The sequence below is a fragment of the Centruroides sculpturatus genome, unplaced genomic scaffold (genome assembly GCF_000671375.1).
Source record: "Centruroides sculpturatus isolate CEXI.00-Female unplaced genomic scaffold, Cexi_2.0 scaffold232, whole genome shotgun sequence".
NCBI lineage: Eukaryota > Metazoa > Arthropoda > Arachnida > Scorpiones > Buthidae > Centruroides > Centruroides sculpturatus.
Window position 1 is genome coordinate 702,535 of NW_019384487.1, and position 20,526 is coordinate 723,060.

The 20,526-nt window shown below is 32.5% G+C and overlaps 3 protein-coding genes and 1 pseudogene across 4 annotated transcripts in view; 2 read left to right on the forward strand and 2 right to left on the reverse strand.

The window, feature by feature from the left end:
* The window catches only part of LOC111621635, a 39,317-nt gene extending 35,310 nt beyond the window's left edge, over positions 1-4,007 (reverse strand). The window contains exons 1-3 of one of the 2 annotated variants that reach the window (XM_023363847.1): positions 3,801-4,007; positions 1,163-1,336; positions 11-1,085 (exon numbers count right to left, since the gene is read on the reverse strand). In XM_023363847.1, the coding sequence (XP_023219615.1) occupies positions 263-1,085; positions 1,163-1,336; positions 3,801-3,826 (1,023 nt within the window). In that variant the 5' untranslated portion in view covers positions 3,827-4,007 and the 3' untranslated portion in view covers positions 11-262. Of the gene's footprint in view, positions 1-10; positions 1,086-1,162; positions 1,337-3,800 lie in introns of those variants that run through there. The other variant, XM_023363846.1, reaches the window with a different exon arrangement.
* Positions 4,008-8,911: 4,904 nt separating this feature from the next.
* Positions 8,912-12,044, forward strand: LOC111621644. Its single transcript, XM_023363854.1, has 2 exons — positions 8,912-10,450; positions 12,026-12,044. The coding sequence occupies exons 1-2, from the start codon at positions 8,991-8,993 to the stop codon at positions 12,042-12,044; spliced, it is 1,479 nt and encodes a 492-aa protein (XP_023219622.1). The 5' UTR covers positions 8,912-8,990.
* A 150-nt stretch (positions 12,045-12,194) lies between these two features.
* On the reverse strand, positions 12,195-16,329 carry LOC111621617. Its single transcript, XM_023363809.1, has 3 exons — positions 16,240-16,329; positions 13,811-13,984; positions 12,195-13,733 (listed from the first exon to the last, which is right to left on the reverse strand). The coding sequence occupies exons 1-3, from the start codon at positions 16,263-16,265 to the stop codon at positions 12,650-12,652; spliced, it is 1,284 nt and encodes a 427-aa protein (XP_023219577.1). The 5' UTR covers positions 16,266-16,329; the 3' UTR covers positions 12,195-12,649.
* Positions 16,330-18,574: 2,245 nt separating this feature from the next.
* On the forward strand, positions 18,575-19,924 carry LOC111621645 (annotated as a pseudogene).
* Positions 19,925-20,526: the final 602 nt, after the last annotated feature.

A 20,526-nucleotide genomic window follows, 5' to 3' on the forward strand; every position in this document is an offset into this window, starting at 1 on the left:
TTCAAAAATATAAATCAACCGAAAAGTAAATATTATTCATAAGGTTTCTGTCACAGGTTAGAATTTCGTCTTCAAATTTCCTGGCATCTGTTCCTTCGTCGCTCACAAAGTAACTCAGTTCAGGTGAAAACTCGATATCGGGTTGGACATTTTCAGCGTTGAAAAAGTAAGCAAAGAAACGAATTGACCAATATTTTTCTAGATACAACTTCCTTAGCAGATTCGCTACTCCGTGTGGATTGCAAACGGTGTCAAACGAAAACTATTCGTTATTCAAATTGTTAATATACGCGTGTACGTACATCGGAAAACTTTCGCCAAGGTTCACCGGAAATTGAAGAGCCGTGATGTAACAATCTTCCCTCACAACTACTTCGCAACTAAAATATATATAACCTTCCATCTTTCTGTTTGCTACCATAAAAGAAACTCCACGATTTATGTACGAGAACAAGTTACAATAATTTATTCCGCTTCTTGTTTTTGTTTCTCGACTGAAGTAACTAGGATAATAGGAATAATTACCAGTCTTAAAAGCATGCCAGATAAGACTCTTTTCTACTTCGCTTAACAAGTTCATTCTAAAAACAGAAGATTGCAATTGGCGTTCATTCATGGCAAGAAATCTGACTTTTCCAATAAATGGCTTCATAACACTTCTTATTGCATTCCTTTCCGATTCTTTACTTATCGAAAGAAATCTGTATTCACCCATTATTCTTTTAACTTCTTCTATGCTCCAGTGATACACGGCTTGGAGTAAACGCAATTCACTGACAGATTCATATATCGCTCGAGATAGCAGTCTATCAATTGTTGCGATTTTACAACACTTAAAGTCGACTGTTGTAAATAGTCTTCTTCCGTGTTGGTTAAAAGCTACCCAGCAAAAATAAATTATGAACATATCACCGATCTCACGTGCAAAATCATGGATTGAACACACGGTTTGCCGTGTTATTTTCCGAATGATAAATGACCTGCATTTCAGTCTTAAGTTCTCTAACTCGTATCTTGAACTCAGATGATACAGATCGAACGCGTGTGTAATAGATGTCAATCCGGGATCGTCTGTCTGTACATAACTGTTTAAAAAATATAAATTATAATTTATTAGAAAGTATTACAATTAGATGAAATTTAAGTATCGTGAAAAACTTACGTAACGAATTGTCTGATGATCTCGATTGGATAAGGCATAAACAGTACTTTCGAATTTTCAAAATATGTAATGAGAAGTTCCAATTGCCTGTTCAGGACTGTATTTAACTGAGCTTCTGAAATAATAATTTCTTCGTTTTCATCGTTTTGGATTCGTATCACACCCGAATAAACCCTAAACAACAAAAAGGTATTTATTATTACTTTCAAACAAACATATCTGTTGTACTGTACGGTAGTTGTAGTATTTCCGACAATGGTGTATGAACAATATATGCATGACTATTTTAAAAATAGATATTAAAGTTTTTGTATTAGCTTCTTACCTTGATTATCGCGAAACCATCAAAATCCAAGTTTTATTTTTTAGGAGCTATCGTACCAGAAAACGCTGCATTTTTAAAAGAAAAGACATCTCTATTCTATGAATAGGGAAGTATTTCGGGATGTATCCTTCAGTAGACTAAAGAGGGGAGTAGTATGATAGATAATCCTGTTAATAGAATAAAGATATTTTTGCATATTTTAAAGGAGACAATTTGTATGATAGATCAGAGATAGTACTTGATTATCAATAGATATTAATACTAATATGAATGTGACCTTTTTTAATGTAAAGATTTTTGTGTATGTGTATGGTTTCTGACCGAGTACCAACGGTCNTAGATCAGAGATAGTACTTGATTATCAATAGATATTAATACTAATATGAAAGTGACCTTTTTTAATGTAAAGATTTTTGTGTATGTGTATGGTTTTTGACCGAGTACCAACGGTCCTTTTGTTAATTTGTCGATACGTCTTCTATCACTCCCAGACTAGAATTTTTAATAAAATTAAAAAGAAAGAAAAATTTGTCTGTACAGTTTTCATTATATAAAATGTAAATAATCCAGGATTCGTGTGGAATTGTTTTGTAATTCTTCACGAACAATAATTGATTTTTCTATAACCTGTCATATTCTGAAAATCTATGTGTATAGGTCATTGTATACTGTACTGTTATAACTGATAGTGATAGGTAGTCCAAAATTTCGATTTCCTGCAATTATCCATTTTATTATTTCCGTGCCGAATGGCATCATTTGGTTCCTCGTCGCTTACAAGGGAAAGGAGTATATAACGTAACACTGTCTTACCTATATATTCATTCTGAACATGATTTCTCACGCTTTGTACACCGGTCGTTAAAGTGAATTTCTCTGTAATGTTATTTAATGTGGAACTTCTGATCATTGAACAAATAACTGCTGTAACACGTACTAGATCTATTGTTTTAAATAAAACATTTTTATTGTGTTTGAAATGTCTATTAAATATTCCTCTTTAAAACAGGTTAAAAGAAAACACTTAACGATTTTAATGTAAGTAATTACCAACAAAATATATTGTAAAATTATTCGCATCAAATTAATCTTAATCAAATCTTTGTACAAAATGTAATTAATTAATTTATTCGTTCATCTGCCTTAATTTAAATTAAACAAATAAATAGCACTTTTACATTTTAGAACTTAACGTCCCACCTAGTAGTTAATGGAACTGAGGGATCCGCGATTTACATGTTGAGAAACACTGAACTACCCGAATTAAATCTTGTAGAAAAAAATGAGTATTAATCATCTGTATATTAAAAAGTGAACACAGCGTATTAACTCAAACTTTAAAGACCGAAAATAATTTTACCAAGAGAAGGGAAATTTGAAGCTACTTAAACTCTTTGAATCCTAAAAGTGGAAGAGTCTATTTGTCCAGTTCGAACATTGTAAACAGACGGTTATTTACACAAGGAAATAAGCTTTTTGTGAAACTTTGCTTAGTCATTGTCTCCGGTAAGACAATTGAAACTTTCTTAAGTAAATACTTTTAGTTTAAATACTGTATTTAGGAAAATTTATATATAAAAATTCAGTAAGAGAATGTTCATTTGATCCGAACAAATGTGATGAAATAAGTACAAATAACAGACAGAAAATCAACGGTTAATGTCCAGAGTCGTAAACTGTCATGGCGGGTCTTCCTGTTTTAGCCTCGAAACCGGACCGCTTCGGAGACGACGTGTCACTTGACGACGCGAGGGAATGGCGGCGGCTGTCATTACGGCTCACCGCTGATTCCAGCAAACAAAAGGAAACAGTGGAGACGCACGTTCTAACCTAACCTAACCTATTCTAATAATATAATTGGTAATAATTATGATAACTTATTAGAATAGGTTAGGTTAGGTTAGAACGTGTGTCTCCACTGTTTCCTTTTCTTTTTGCGGAATTAGAGATGAGTCGCATGAGTCTACGTATACGGACGTTAACCCGCGCGTCGGTTTTCCCTGTTTATCGCGGCGCAGCAGCCGCCGCCATTCGATCGCGTCTTCACGTGACACGTCGTCTCCAAAGCGGTCCGGTTTCGAGGCTAAAACAAGAAGAGACGCCATGACAGTTTACGACTCTGGACATTAACCAAATCAACTTATATTATTTATCACATTATTTTTTAAGCTCTCGAAAGCAGCACAGCATCGCTTTCTTTCTTAAATTTTTTATAAAATAGACACATACGATTGTCAATTGCAAAACAGGTAAAATGATTTTGCGCCCACACATATAGAAGCGCTATACACACAAAAGAATGCAACTACTTACCGACTCTGCACCTCTCGATCCGCCATTTCTTCGGCTCCTTTCCGCACTGAACTCTCGAGTGTGACGTCGAAGAACGGAGACAATACGCGTTTAGCAGTAGAAAGAAATTATACGGTAATTGGTTGCAGATGCAACATGACTTTGACGTCACCGCCTGTCCGCAGAAGAACTTAATTTTTTAATTGCGTTACTTGTATATTCTGTATATCCGACATTAAAACTGGCTTTATACGTGTATTTATTATGATCTCACATATACGTATCTACGAAATTAGCATATAACTAATTGGACCATTACGTGCTTACGAGTAACAGCATGACGTTGAAGTCACTTCACAATCAATTAAAGCTTTTATAATTTACGTTATGGACATTGTGGCCTGTAAAGTGGTCTGGGAGTGTTAGTTTCGTATTGATACGGTTGTTGTTTCGAGTCCCGTTGGAGTAAATGTGGTTTTCTTTTTACAATATAATTTTTTAATTTTTTATATTGTCAGATAGAAAAATTGTAAATCGTAGAAAATGAATAAAAACAGCAAGGTTGCTTTCAAATGTCAAACTTTTACAATATTTATACAGTATTAATATATTCACACGACCGTCGTAGCGACTTTTCTTCCTCATGTAAAGGTTTCCGCTAAAGCTCGAAAGTCGTTAATGTGTATATTACCTAGCTAATCTGCAGATTAACTAGGGTGATCCGTTAAAGTTGCTAAAATTGTTTTATTTCTCAAATTACCTAGGTAATGTGCAGANAAGGATATCCACGATTTATGTACGAGAACAAGTTCCAATAATTTATTCTGCTTCTGGTTTTTGTTTCTCGACTGAAGTAACTGGGATACAAGGAATAATAATTATACTTAAAAGCATGCCAGATGTGACTCTTTTCTACTTCGCTTAACAAGTTCATTTTAAAAACACAAGATTGCAATTCTTCTTCATTCATGGCAAGAAATCTAACTTTTCCAATAATTGGCTTCATAACATTTCTTATTAAGTTTCTTTTCGATTCTTCATTCATCGAATGGAAGTTGTCTGCGCCCTGTTTTCTTTTAGCTTCTTCTATGCTCCACTGATACACGGCGTGTAGTAAAAGCAATTCACTGACAGATTCATATAACGCTCGAGATAGCAGTCTATCAATTGTTGCAATTTTACAGCACTTAAAGTCGACTGTTGTAAATAGTTTTCCTCTGTGTTTGTCGAAAGCTCGCCAGCAATAATAAGTTATGAGCAGATCACCGATCTCACGTGCAAAATCGTGAATTGAACAGACGGTTTGCCGTGTTATTTTCCGAATGATAAATGACCTGCATTTCAGTCTTAAGTTCTCTAACTCGTATCTTGAACTCAGATGATACAGATCGAACGCGTGTGTAATAGATGTCAATCCGGGATCGTCTGTCTGTACATAACTGTTTAAAAAATATAAATTATAACGTATTACAAAGTATTGCAATTAAATGAAAGGTAAGTAACGTGAAAAACTTACGTAACGAATTGTCTGATGATCTCTATTGGATAAGGCATAAACAGTACTTTAAAATTTTCAAAATCTGTAATATGATGTTCCAATTGCCTGTTCAGGACTTTGTTTAACTGAGCTTCTGATATAATAATTTCTTCGATTTTTTCGTTTTGGATTCGTATCTCACCCGAAGAAACCCTGAACAACAAAAAGGTATTTATTATTACTTTCAAACAAATGTGAAATCCGCGATTTTTACGCCGAGGTCGGAAAAATCTTTGTAAACAACTCCGAGGAAAAACCCACTCTTGGTGAGAAATATATCGGAGGTTACCGATTGTTTTCACATTAAGGTGGAAAAGTTGACACTTAATTGATCGTAATGCACCGTAAGTGTAAACAGAAGTCGATCACGTGACTCATTTCCTACGAATAACGTATAAAAGCTCGAGTCCCCGAAAGCTCCAGGCGACCCTCGGAAGTCATACTTGGTAGATGTGTAATATACTAGTCTCCATACTCCGGACCGAAAGGACATATGACCAACCGCAGCCATTTGAACTTCCATCGCCATTAATGAACCTATTCAACGAACGCATATTAGACATATCCGCAGAGAGGTATTTGTACTTTTAGAGCTTTGTGAACTCTCTCTCAGACTAGCGGGAAAGCTATTAGAGCGTCCCTTTTGTATAGTGAACTTATTTAATCGCATTTAACCTATGTATCCTAGCTTAGTTATATAAATAAATGCTTGTTTAGTTTTTAAACCTGTCTCCGAAGGACACCTGCCGACTTACAGACGCACTCCCCACTCAAATTTTTGCTCTCCTAGCCATCCGACAAACCGAGAACGGGTTTTATCAACCTGTTGCAGAGTAAGTGGTCATTTGGGATGAGCCCAGTGGCCCACTGCTAATCCCACACAAACATGTCTGTTGTACGTTAGTTATAGGATTTCCGACAATGGTGTATCAATAAAAACTGTACATGACCAATATTTTAAAAATAGTTATTAAAGTTTTTGTATTAGCTTATCCTCTTGGGTTTTGATGGTTCTGCGATAATCATGTTTTATTTCCTAACAGCTATCGTACCAGCAAACGCTGCATTTTTTAAAAGAAAAGAAATCTCTATTGTATTAACAGGGAAGTATTTATATTTTGGGATACGCCTTTCAGTAGAGTGAGGAGGAACGTAGCCTGAAATACAATCTTGTTAACAGAATAAAGATATCCCTGCATATTTTAAAGGAGACACTTCGTATAATAGATTATAGATATTATTTGATAATAAGTATTAATACTAATATCAAAGTGACCTTTTGTTAATGTAAAGATTTTTGTGTATGTGTATAGTTTTCGACGGATTATCGACGGTCCTTTGTTAAACTTTAGATCTTTTTTTCATAAACACTTATTTCGTATGTTCTAAATAAAGGGACATCGACGTCCCGTAATTAGGTAAAAATTAAATTTTGTCCTCGTGTGTGTCACTCATTCACACAAAGCACAGTTACAGGTTTACATTACAAACTGAAGTAAAAAGAGATCTGATAACTAGCGCGTCGAGTCACATTGCTCGAGGCTATTCCATGTCTGGTGTCATCATGTGGTGTTTCGTCCCTTACAAGGGAAAGGAGTGTATAACCTAACACTCATACCTATATATTCATCCTGAACATGATTTCTCATGCTTTGTAGACCGATAAATAATAAACCGGTCGAATAAGTGAATTTCTCTGTAATGTTATTTGGTTCTTTTATGTGAAACTTGTAATCATTAAACAAATAACGTTTATAAAGTTCGACTATAACACGTATTAGGTCTATTGTTTTAAAAAATTTCGATCTTAATATGAATAATTACAAACAAAATATATTACTAAAAATATTGGCATCAAATTAATTTCAATCAAATCTCTGTACAAAATGTAATTGATTTTCTTTCATTCATTTAACTGCCTTAAACAAATAAATACCGCTTTTAAATTTTAGAACTCAACGTTTCACCTACGAGTTGATGAAACTGAGGGATCCGCGATTTACATGTCAGAAACACTGAACTACCCGAATTAAATNACTTTACCGAGTGCCTAGTAGGTAATGTGCGGATTACCTAGATACTCTGCACATGACCTAGGTAATTTGAAAAATGCAACAATTTTCACAACTTTCACGGGATCACCCTAGTTAATCTGCAGATTAGCTAGGTAATGTACACATTAACGTCTTTCGAGCTTTATCGGTAACACATTATACTGAAATAAAAGTGAACAACAAATGGACAGTTCCTTGCTCATATCTGTATTCAAAATTGATCTAATAAGCGCTCTGTATCATTACTGCATCATTAGTAAATAGCACTCATATGCCCAGGTGGAAAGTGTTACACCATACAAACTATATAAGTAATTAATTGTTTACATCTAACAACTCGGGTAGTTTCATTTCTAAATAGTACTTTCTTAACTCTAATAATTTCTTATTATCAAACTCGCTTTTTCTAAGGACATAATTCCCACGTAGTTTTAGACGTACTGATAATGTTCATAAAATGAGTCATGAACTGGGCCGTCACAACTTATTCAATATGGATCAAATATTAATTAATGTACTCCGAAGACTTCCTAAAAGCATCTTTACATTTCCAGGTTATACTGTGAAAAGTATTGTTTTTCCGTTTCTAATATTAAAGTCAAATTACTACATGTAAGGACTCGGATATTTTTCTTTTTAAACAGAATTTTCGTAAAATTAATAATTTATTATGTTTTAAACTTTTCTTTAATAATTCCGGGTAACGCCAAGAAGCTAGTAAATATATAAATTTGAATTTTTAGGATGTAGATGCAGATACACTTGACCAAGCTCCAGAATTTATTGAGGTAAGTGTAATCCTATAAATATTAATATGAGCGGATCGCCGAGATAACTATTTCGGGGCACTCAGACAGTCGAACTACAGAAATTTTTGGTTGGAAATATGTCGGGTTCTATTCTTTTCCACCAGTCGCATCTAAAGATGGGTCTGCCTGAATGGCACTTGATGACTCTTAGGATGGACATTTAAGAAAAAATTCCTTTACAGAACTTCTAACAATTGAATTTATTACGATCAGAATTCTGTTATTATTGCTAATTTATGCATGAACGTTGCAGGATATTGTTGAAGGAAATAAAGGAAAAAATGGAAAATAACGAAATAAGAATTGACGAAGAGTTATTCTTTTACATTTTAATATAGAAATTACTACAAAAAATTTGAACGACTTTTATAATCATGCATTTTTTAATACGAGTATTAAAGGATAAAAATTAATGCAAAAACTGTTGATTATGAAATCACTGTCTTCTATACCAATATACAAAATGGTGGAGAAGTTAGTTAACTAAGAAAAATTAACATGTAGTGTCTTCTATAAGTAATAGATATGTATATATCCATGGTGCGGTTTACTTTATATTACTTTTAAAAAATCAATTTTTCAAATTATGTACAATTAACCCATAATTATGTACAATTTATTTGGGTACAATTTTGGGTACAATTTGGGTACAATTATGTACCCAAAATTATGTACAATTAACCCATAAAGTTTTTCATCAATTTTGAGGAAATATTTTTGAAAAATTGATTTTTTAAAAGTAATATAAAGTAAACCGCACCATGGATATATATATATCTATTACTTATAGCAGATAATTATAATAAGCGTCATGGAAAAAGAGACAAAGCTCCATAATTTAAGAAAACTTCAGTCAAGGTGCAAAATAGACATACAGTATTTCAAATGTTCCTTAAGAGAAGAATCCACACCGAATACGTTAAGCCTACCCAAGTCCATCTCAGCAAACATACAACGTAGAGATATATGGGAGATCGAGAGGCAAATAATAAAAGCTACAATAAAATTCAAAACTAAAAAACTATTCATATTAAAACGACAAATAAGAAGATTACAAGGAAATGCAGAACCAAATAAAGAATCTACCGACTGGAAATACAAAAAAAGAAAAGACCAGAAACTAAAAAAGCTATTCGGATACCCAATGCCAAGTGAAAAAAGAAAATGGGAAAGTAAGTTAATAGTTAATAAGACAAATAAAACTATACCAGCAAATATAACTAACATACTAAAACTAGGATTAGAATATAATATGCCACTAAACGATAAAGCAATTAATATAATATCCGAAATTGACAAAGCGGTAAATCAGATAAAAATAGAAAATAGAAGTAATTTAAAACATCAAATAAAAGAAGACATAAAGAAACTAAAAAGCAACAATGAAATAGGGAAGATAATGTTAAGAGATAGGGGCGGAAAAGAGTATTCAAAAAAATGCGCAACACTAAAAAAATACTTGAAGGATAATAACCTTAACATAATCAAAGCTGATAAAACTAATCAAATCATCATAGTGGATAAAGAATGGGAAAAAAAGAAAAAATCTGAAATAGTGTTAACGAATGACTTTGTTGAACTAACAGAAGAACCAAAAGAAGAAATAAAAAAATGGATGAAGAAAGAAATCACAAAATTATATAAACAAGGAAAGGTAACACCAGCTGAGAAAAAACAGATACTAAACTATAACAATATCAGAAAACCGCAACTTAAAATAAGGCTAAAAACACACAAAACAGGAGATATATGCAGGCCGTTAGTAGACTTTAAAAACACAATACTATCTAATTTAGAACTATTCATAAAGAAAAAACTTAAAATAATACCATATTCAGATTATTCAATAAAAAACACTGACGAATTAATAAGAAAACTGATGAGAATTAAAATGAAACCGACGTATAGGCTACTAAGTCTAGACATAATCTCTATGTACCCGTCAATAAAATGGGAATTAATTGAAAAAAGCCTACGCAACCTAGAAATACATAACTGGCTACTGGAGTTAATAAAATACAGCTTTAAAAACAATTATTTCCATATAGATGAAAAAATATATAGACAAAAAAATGGTATTAGCATGGGGACAATAATCGGACCAAAACTGGCAGAAATATGCATGAAAGAAATAGATAAAAAACTGGCAAAACTAAACGGAATAATATTTATGGCTAGATATGTGGACGATATCATAGTAATATACGACAATGAAATAACTAGCGGAAATATAATATACAACTACGCAAACACGCTAAGCAATACCATTAAGTATGAATGTGAAACAGAAAATAAAAATGAAATTAACTACCTAGATATAACTTTAAACCGTGGAAAAAACTCACTCAATATAAAGCCTTACAAAAAAAGCAGTAATACAGACAAAATCCTTAACTATAAGTCGTACAGTCCTATTACAGTAAAAAGAAACATATTTATAACAGCAATAACTAAAATTTGGAACAGAACATCTAAGGCAGAAGAAAGAGAAAAACAAAAAAATGAACTAATAAATACCTTCATATTGAACGACTATCCAAGCAGATTACTTAAAAAGTGGATAAATGCATTTAAGAAAAACAGATTCAACGTTAAAAATAAGAATGAGAACACCACATATACGTCGTTCCCCTATATCAAGGGAACATTTGAAAAATACAAAAAAATTTTCAGTAAGCATGGTGTTACACTAGCAGCCAAATTAAAAAATAAAATTAAAAACAACATCAACACCAATAAGTTAAAAAATAACGAAATACTAAACCAAGCAGGTGTCATATACGAAATAAAATGCACATGTAAGAACCCAGCAATATACATTGGCGAAACAGGAAGACAACTCGGTACCAGAATTAAAGAACATAAAGCAGCAATTAGACTTAATTATAACCAATCACCGTGGACAAATCACTGTAAGGAATTTGGATGCACAATAAACGAAAAAAGTATAAAAATTATTCATAAAGAAAAAGATATTTATCTAAGAAAATTCAAAGAGCACTTCGAAATCATTAATAAAAACAAAACCATAAACCTAAATGATGGAATGGAGGTTGACGACGTGTGGGAGGAAATGGGAGGAGCTAAAGGGAAAGAAAACAAAAAGAGGGGGAAACGGTCTAAAAATGCCTTAGGGGACATAACATCAACACTGGGCAGATGTCGATCTAAAACTTAAAACAGGTTAGTTAACCATTGTATAACTATTGTAGTAATTTACCGTTGTAATAATTAAATTTACCAAATTTATAGAAATGTAAAACTCCTGAAGAGGGATGCAAATTACAAAAAAATATTGCACCCGAAATGCATAGAAAATAAATAAAGAATACGAATAAAAGCTTTGTCTCTGATTAAATGCGGTCCAGGCAAAAAAAACGGGGGTTATTTATGTACAATTAACCCATAAAGTTTTTCATCAATTTTGAGGAAATATTTTTGAAAAATTGATTTTTTAAAAGTAATACGTACTATCTTGTTTTTGAATATCCGGTTGCTGTATAATTGATACAAAAAAGAGGTCCACTTATTCGCTTCTCTGAAAAGGAGTGTTAAAAGTACAGCAGCCCTTTACCTCCCCTAGAAAACCATAAATATATATGATTTAAACAACAAAACAATTGAAAACATTTTACAAATCAGTTAATTTATATTAAATTTATATTGCGCGCTTTATACGAAATATTAAATTTTGGGTTTTTCTTAGCGGGGACACCAACGTAATCATGTTCTGTGCAATTGAATATTTTTGAAAAAAGTAATTTACAGCTATTCTAATATTTATATTGAAATTTTATTCATGAATTTAATATTAAATAACAGAAAATTAATTTGTTCATTTTTTAGAAAATTGAATTGGAGATAATTGAATAACCTCTGGTAATTAACATAAATTTCAAATCACAGAAATAGTACTAATTTAAATATAAAAATTTCTGTTGGAATAATTCAATATAACTTCAAAAATGTATTATTTATAAATTAAAAATTTCATTATCTGTATTTAAAATTTACATAAAAATATATATAAGAGAATTTCTTATTGCCACAAAAATTCTTCTCAAGTTTTCATATTTGTATCGTCATTAACATGAAGAAAGATAAGATTAATGCTGTAACATTGTAATTATATTTCTTTCTCGAACATCTACTTCAATAAAAAAATAAAAATCACGCACGAAATTATCATTCAAATTATGACAATTATAAACGTTCTTGACGATGATATATTTGTAAATACTAAATTTTGAATTATAAACAAATCGACTAATGACAATTTACATTTCAGAAAGAAAAATTACATTAATAAACACTTTAAATTTTGTTTTCTCTTATCCCAATACAAATCGTTATTCCATTTACACTTTGCGAAAATTTTACCGCGATACAGTAAGAAATAATCATATTCGAATTTAACTTTCCGTTACCTTTTCGTTTAGATTTCACTTTTTTCCAAGGAAACTTTTCACTTCAAAAGTATAAATCAACCAAAAAGTAAATATTATTCACAAGGTTTCTGTCACCGATTAGAAATTTGTCTTCAAATTTCCTTGCATTTGTTCCTTCGTCGCTCACAAAGTAACTCAGTTCAGGTGAAAACTCGATATCGGGTTGAACATTTTCAGCGTGGAAAAAGTAAGCAAATAAACGAATTGACCAATATTTTTCTACATACAAATTCGTTTGCAGATTTGCTACTCCCAGTGGATTGCAAACGGTTTTAAACGAAAAATAGTCGTTGTCCAAATTGTTAACATAGGCGTATACGCACATTGAAAAACTTTCGGCAAGCTTCACCGGAAATCGAAGAGCCGTGACGTAACAATCTTCTCTCACAACTACTTCGCTGCTAAAATATATGTAACCTTTCATCTCTCCGTTTGCGATCATAAAAGGATATCCACGATTTATGTACGAGAACAAGTTCCAATAATTTATTCTGCTTCTGGTTTTTGTTTCTCGACTGAAGTAACTGGGATACAAGGAATAATAATTATACTTAAAAGCATGCCAGATGTGACTCTTTTCTACTTCGCTTAACAAGTTCATTTTAAAAACACAAGATTGCAATTCTTCTTCATTCATGGCAAGAAATCTAACTTTTCCAATAATTGGCTTCATAACATTTCTTATTAAGTTTCTTTTCGATTCTTCATTCATCGAATGGAAGTTGTCTGCGCCCTGTTTTCTTTTAGCTTCTTCTATGCTCCACTGATACACGGCGTGTAGTAAAAGCAATTCACTGACAGATTCATATAACGCTCGAGATAGCAGTCTATCAATTGTTGCAATTTTACAGCACTTAAAGTCGACTGTTGTAAATAGTTTTCCTCTGTGTTTGTCGAAAGCTCGCCAGCAATAATAAGTTATGAGCAGATCACCGATCTCACGTGCAAAATCGTGAATTGAACAGACGGTATCCAGTTTTATTTCCCGAATGATAAATAATCTGCATTTCTTTCTTAAATTACCTAACTCGTATCTTAAACTCAATTTATAGAGATCGAATGCGTGTGTAATAGATGTCAATCCGGGATCGTCCGTCTGTACATAACTGTTTAAAAAATATAAATTATAACGTATTACAAAGTATTGCAATTAAATGAAAGGTAAGTAACGTGAAAAACTTACGTAACGAATTGTCTGATGATCTCTATTGGATAAGGCATAAACAGTACTTTAAAATTTTCAAAATCTGTAATATGATGTTCCAATTGCCTGTTCAGGACTTTGTTTAACTGAGCTTCTGATATAATAATTTCTTCGATTTTTTCGTTTTGGATTCGTATCTCACCCGAAGAAACCCTGAACAACAAAAAGGTATTTATTATTACTTTCAAACAAATGTGAAATCCGCGATTTTTACGCCGAGGTCCGAAAAATCTTTGTAAACAACTCCGAGGAAAAACCCACTCTTGGTGAGAAATATATCGGAGGTTACCGATTGTTTTCACATTAAGGTGGAAAAGTTGACACTTAATTGATCGTAATGCACCGTAAGTGTAAACAGAAGTCGATCACGTGACTCATTTCCTACGAATAACGTATAAAAGCTCGAGTCCCCGAAAGCTCCAGGCGACCCTCGGAAGTCATACTTGGTAGATGTGTAATATACTAGTCTCCATACTCCGGACCGAAAGGACATATGACCAACCGCAGCCATTTGAACTTCCATCGCCATTAATGAACCTATTCAACGAACGCATATTAGACATATCCGCAGAGAGGTATTTGTACTTTTAGAGCTTTGTGAACTCTCTCTCAGACTAGCGGGAAAGCTATTAGAGCGTCCCTTTTGTATAGTGAACTTATTTAATCGCATTTAACCTATGTATCCTAGCTTAGTTATATAAATAAATGCTTGTTTAGTTTTTAAACCTGTCTCCGAAGGACACCTGCCGACTTACAGACGCACTCCCCACTCAAATTTTTGCTCTCCTAGCCATCCGACAAACCGAGAACGGGTTTTATCAACCTGTTGCAGAGTAAGTGGTCATTTGGGATGAGCCCAGTGGCCCACTGCTAATCCCACACAAACATGTCTGTTGTACGTTAGTTATAGGATTTCCGACAATGGTGTATCAATAAAAACTGTACATGACCAATATTTTAAAAATAGTTATTAAAGTTTTTGTATTAGCTTATCCTCTTGGGTTTTGATGGTTCTGCGATAATCATGTTTTATTTCCTAACAGCTATCGTACCAGCAAACGCTGCATTTTTTAAAAGAAAAGAAATCTCTATTGTATTAACAGGGAAGTATTTATATTTTGGGATACGCCTTTCAGTAGAGTGAGGAGGAACGTAGCCTGAAATACAATCTTGTTAACAGAATAAAGATATCCCTGCATATTTTAAAGGAGACACTTCGTATAATAGATTATAGATATTATTTGATAATAAGTATTAATACTAATATCAAAGTGACCTTTTGTTAATGTAAAGATTTTTGTGTATGTGTATAGTTTTCGACGGATTATCGACGGTCCTTTGTTAAACTTTAGATCTTTTTTTCATAAACACTTATTTCGTATGTTCTAAATAAAGGGACATCGACGTCCCGTAATTAAGTAAAAATTAAATTTTGTCCTCGTGTGTGTCACTCATTCACACAAAGCACAGTTACAGGTTTACATTACAAACTGAAGTAAAAAGAGATCTGATAACTAGCGCGTCGAGTCACATTGCTCGAGGCTATTCCATGTCTGGTGTCATCATGTGGTGTTTCGTCCCTTACAAGGGAAAGGAGTGTATAACCTAACACTCATACCTATATATTCATCCTGAACATGATTTCTCATGCTTTGTAGACCGATAAATAATAAACCGGTCGAATAAGTGAATTTCTCTGTAATGTTATTTGGTTCTTTTATGTGAAACTTGTAATCATTAAACAAATAACGTTTATAAAGTTCGACTATAACACGTATTAGGTCTATTGTTTTAAAAAATTTCGATCTTAATATGAATAATTACAAACAAAATATATTATTAAAAATATTGGCATCAAATTAATTTCAATCAAATCTCTGTACAAAATGTAATTGATTTTCTTTCATTCATTTAACTGCCTTAAACAAATAAATACCGCTTTTAAATTTTAGAACTCAACGTTTCACCTACGAGTTGATGAAACTGAGGGATCCGCGATTTACATGTCAGAAACACTGAACTACCCGAATTAAATCTTGTACAAAAAAATGAGTATTAATCATTTGTATATCGAAAAGTAAACAAATCTTATTAACTCAAACTTTAAAGACCGAAAATAATTTTACTAAGAGAAGGGAAATTTTAAGCTAATTAAACCCTTTGACTCTCACTTTTAGGGTTCAATTTCTCGAATCGAACATTGTAAACAGATTTTTATTTACACAAGGGAATAAGCTTTTTGTGAAGTTTTCCTTATTTATTGTCTCCAGTAAGACAATCCTTTCAATTTTTTTTTTATAAAAGAGGCGCATACGATAGTTAATGGCAAAAATTAAAATAACATGTAAAATTATTCTGCGCCCACACACGTGGAAACGTTAAAAACAGAAAACAATACAATTACTTACGGACTCGGCACCTCTCGATCCGTCATTTCTTCGGCTCGTTTCTGCTCTGAACTCCCGAGTATGACGTCGAAAAATGGAGGCAACACGCGCTTAGAAGTAAAAATGAATCATCACGGTAATTGGCTGCAGATGCCACATGACTTTGACGTCACCGCCTGTCCGTAGGAGCACTTAATTTTTTAATTGCATTAGTTGTATATTCTGTATATCCGACATTAAAACTGACTTTATACGTGTATTTATTGTGATCTCACACATATAAGTATCTAAGAAATTAGCATATAACTACGTGGACCATCACGTGCTTACGAATAACAGCATGACGTTGAAGTCACTTCACAATCAGTTAACACCTATATAATTTACATTGTTGACCATGTGGCCAGTAGTGTGGTTTGGAGCGTTAGTTTCATGTTGACAGGGTTGTTGTTTCGAGTTCCGTTGGAATAAAATTCTTTTTTTACACTATAATTTTTAAATTTGTTATATTGTCAGGTAGAAAAGCTGAAAGTCATAGAAAATGAATAAACAGCAAGGTTGGAAATTACGTATATTATTTCTTTCAAATTTCAAACTTATACAATATTTATATTAATTAAGAATTTCTTTGTTATGATAATTCATGTGAGAATTTAAACTGTATTTGTAAGCAAACTTTTGTAAACAATAATCGGAGTTATATGGTTTCTCTCCCGTATGAATTTGAAGATGCCTTATTAGATTGATCTTTTGTGTAAATCTTAATAATCAGATATTCCTTCAATTAAGCTATCTCGTTAATTAATTCATAAGTAGCAAAATACTTTATAAGCATTTTTGATTAGCACAAAAAAAATAATTGTGTTTTTAATTTATTTAGAAATAATATGTAATGCTGATCCAAAATATTACACATCTAGAAACATGATATACATCAAAACATTTTGCTTGTAATTTTAATTAATGAAGCTTTTAACATCTATTGTAAACGATTCATGCCACACTGATCAGGAGACACGTTCCATCTGTCAATTGGGTGTGTTTTAAGAAGTCATTATTAATTTAACTTTACATTATGCTAATAGAAAATTCGATTTAAAAGTGGCCAATCACCTCGATGATCCATTCTCACTTCTAAAAACATGTCATGCCGGATGCACCACCCACATGTAGAAGCAGACCTATACTATAAGCCAGAGTAGAAGACACCTGTTTAAGCTTATTGTCAGGTTTAAATAATCATCATTTCTAGTCAAGCAATTAAAACCTTTGGTAAGTACATTTATTTTAAATATTCTAGAGATTGTTAATTACTATAAGTTATATAAGGAAAAAATATTTATGACGCGAATGTATGTGATACAATTATAAATGAGAAAGTTGTTTCTCTCCACAATTCAATCCGTTATGTTTTATTTCTTTATGTTAACTATATGAGATCATTTCCAAACGCGATGTTAGAGAGTACATACATTGAAATAAATCTAAAATAGCTGTTAAGTCTATCTTCCTTCATGTTTATAAGAATTATAATTCTTTCTAATTCTAAATATCTATTGTTAGCAAAAGGTGGTGTCGGGATGGAATCGTCTGGACGTACGTTTTCCGCGCTTTTTCTCTTTTTCAAACGAGCAACGATTGTCGACATAGAAACTCGGATCGAGAAACGACCGTTAGTTTTCAAAGCAAAATAGGTGATTGGCCGCCGAGCATCGGACCACCTGCGGATCGAAGATAGCGTTGATTGATCAATCAGCGCTATCTTCAATCCATATAAAAAGATAGAGTTTAGGTGGAAGAATTAAGTTCGCCTAAGGTCGGTTAAACGAACTTAATGCTGCTGTTTTGTTGTGCTGCAAAACGTATTGTGTTTTTCATATTAAAAATTTGATTTTAATACCCACAATGTCGGCAACAATGCTAAGAAGAAATGCAGGCAATATTCACAGGAGTATTTGAAATATGGTTTTGTGCCATCGTTTGCTAATGAAACTATTCCTATGTGCTTATTATGTAAAAAAAAAAAAAAAAACATTTCAGCAATGATGCTATGAAGCCGGCGAAAATGAGAGAACACTTGGAAAGGATCCATTTTGATTAGAAACACAAAGATTTTGAATATTTCAAAATAAATTTGAGTACATACTTGAAGTCATCTGCTAATGTTGAGAGAGAAGGAGGGCTGAAGACATCCTACGCATCTCTCTTAATATTGCAAAGAAAGGCAAATCGTATACTATTGAAGAGATTATAATACCAGCTATAAAATATGTAATTGAAAATGTTATGAAGAAAGACTCTCAACTACCATTAAGTATAAATACTGTGCAACGACGTATCGAGGAAATGGTGAATGATGTGGAAACAACTGACTTCTGAGATCCAGCATTGTAAATTTGCTATTCAACTTCATGAATCAACTTTGGAAGTCCAAATCTTCTCATGGCTTATGTTAGGTTTCATAGCCCATCCCTGAATGACACTGTTGATGAATTTCTATTTGCTAAGTATCTTGAAACTGATTCAAAAGGTGAGACAATATTTTTTAATGTTTGCAAGATTATTTGAACAAGCATAGCATTTCTTTCGGGAATATTACTGCAGTAGCTACTGACGGTGCACCTGCTATGGTAGGCCATTGAGGATTTTTCGTCTTTCTGAAAGAAAAGATTCTTAAAGTACTGTGCATACTGTTTACTGTGTCCTACACAGGCAGTATCTTGTAGCCAAAAAACTGAGTGGCGAACTTCATGATACTCTAAAAGTGTGCATCAGGTCAATAAATGAAATTAAAGCTCATCCTCTCAGTTCCAGACTGTTTGCTAAGTTATATGAAGAAAATGATGAAACTTTTAACCAATTACTTTTGCACACTGAGGTAAGGTGGTTGTCAAGAGGTGATAGTTTGCAGAGAGTTGTTGACTTGTACGACTCAGCTGAAGAGTTTCTTAGGAATGTGCATCCATCACTATGTGACCAGTTAAACCATCTGTTATATTTGGCAGACCTTTATTCGAAACTTAACTCTTCAAGCCCAGAGCAATTTTTTATATTAATGTACAGAAGCGTTTGCAAAGAAAAAACGTACCAATTGTTCAAGCTCGAACAATCATAATGGCCTTTCGAGTAAAAATGGAGCTATTTAAATCTTCACTGGCACGATCCGATTTTAAATATTTTTCAAACTAAAGTACTAAAAGAAAATGAAAAGATTTCCGACTGTGATTTGAAGATATATATTAAACATCTTTGTGTCGGCCGAATAATTGCAACCTAGCGCTGCATCTGAAAATCCAGATGGAGCTATTAAAAAACATGTGCAGTCCGTCCGCCATATTCTTTTTCTCTCTCTCGGCTACACTACTCGCGACAAGTGAATGTTCTGTACCGATGCATGCTTGTAACCGGAGCTTTACTTAATAAGTGTAAAACAAAATCTAGTACTGTACATAATTGTAAATAAATTTACTGGTGAGATATAAAGCTTCGGTTATTTTATAAATCAACGAACACTCAAATTAAGTAGTGCATCAACCACAATCTTGATAAATTAAGAGAAGACTTTAAAGAACGTTTCGAAGACTCGGAAAATATACATGTTCCCAAATGGTTTGCTAATCCATTTGATGTAAAAATAGATAATGAAGGTAGTGAATCTGGCTTAGAAGATGAACTGATTGAAATATTTGGTGATATTGTTAACTGATAATTATTATTATGTGAAAGCTCACTGTTAATAGAATTCTTATCTTTCTCTTGCTGAAAAATATAAGCATTTGGAAAAACTGTTTTTAATTGTCCTAAATGTGAAATGATGAAATTTCTGAAATAAAAAAATTTAAATCACAAAATATTTTTTAAAAATTTTACAAGGGTTTCTATGAATAAATTCATTATGGTTTTGGTTTTAATTAAATACATGATATCATATTTATACATAATATTCATATTATGTATAATTATATCATATCATGTATTTAATTATTCAAATTATAAATACATATTTGATGATTTTATAACATTTCTTCAAAAAAAAAAAATTCATTATGTTATAATACACTTAGTATTAAATTATACAAGCATTATTTACATTGAAAAAATATTCATATAACTCATAATAAATTATAATGCACCATGTTTTCTATGCAGGTACACTTGACCAAGCTCCAGAATTTATTGTGGTAAGTGTTATATTATAAATATTAATATGAGCAGATCGCGGAGATAACTATTTCGGGGCACGCAGACAGTCGAAAAAATTTTTCGTTGGCTATTTTCATAAGAATATGTCCTGTTCTACTTTTTTCC

Coding starts and splice junctions, on each gene's coding strand:
- LOC111621644 (XM_023363854.1), top strand. CDS start 8,991: ATGGAAAAAGAGACAAAGCTCCATAATTTAAGAAAACTTCAGTCAAGG.
- LOC111621617 (XM_023363809.1), bottom strand. CDS start 16,265: ATGACGGATCGAGAGGTGCCGAGTCC. Junction 13,985..16,239: donor GATCGAGAGGTGCCGAGTCC/GTAAGTAATTGT, acceptor TTTGTTGTTCAG/GGTTTCTTCGGGTGAGATAC. Junction 13,734..13,810: donor ATCATCAGACAATTCGTTAC/GTAAGTTTTTCA, acceptor TTTTTTAAACAG/TTATGTACAGACGGACGATC.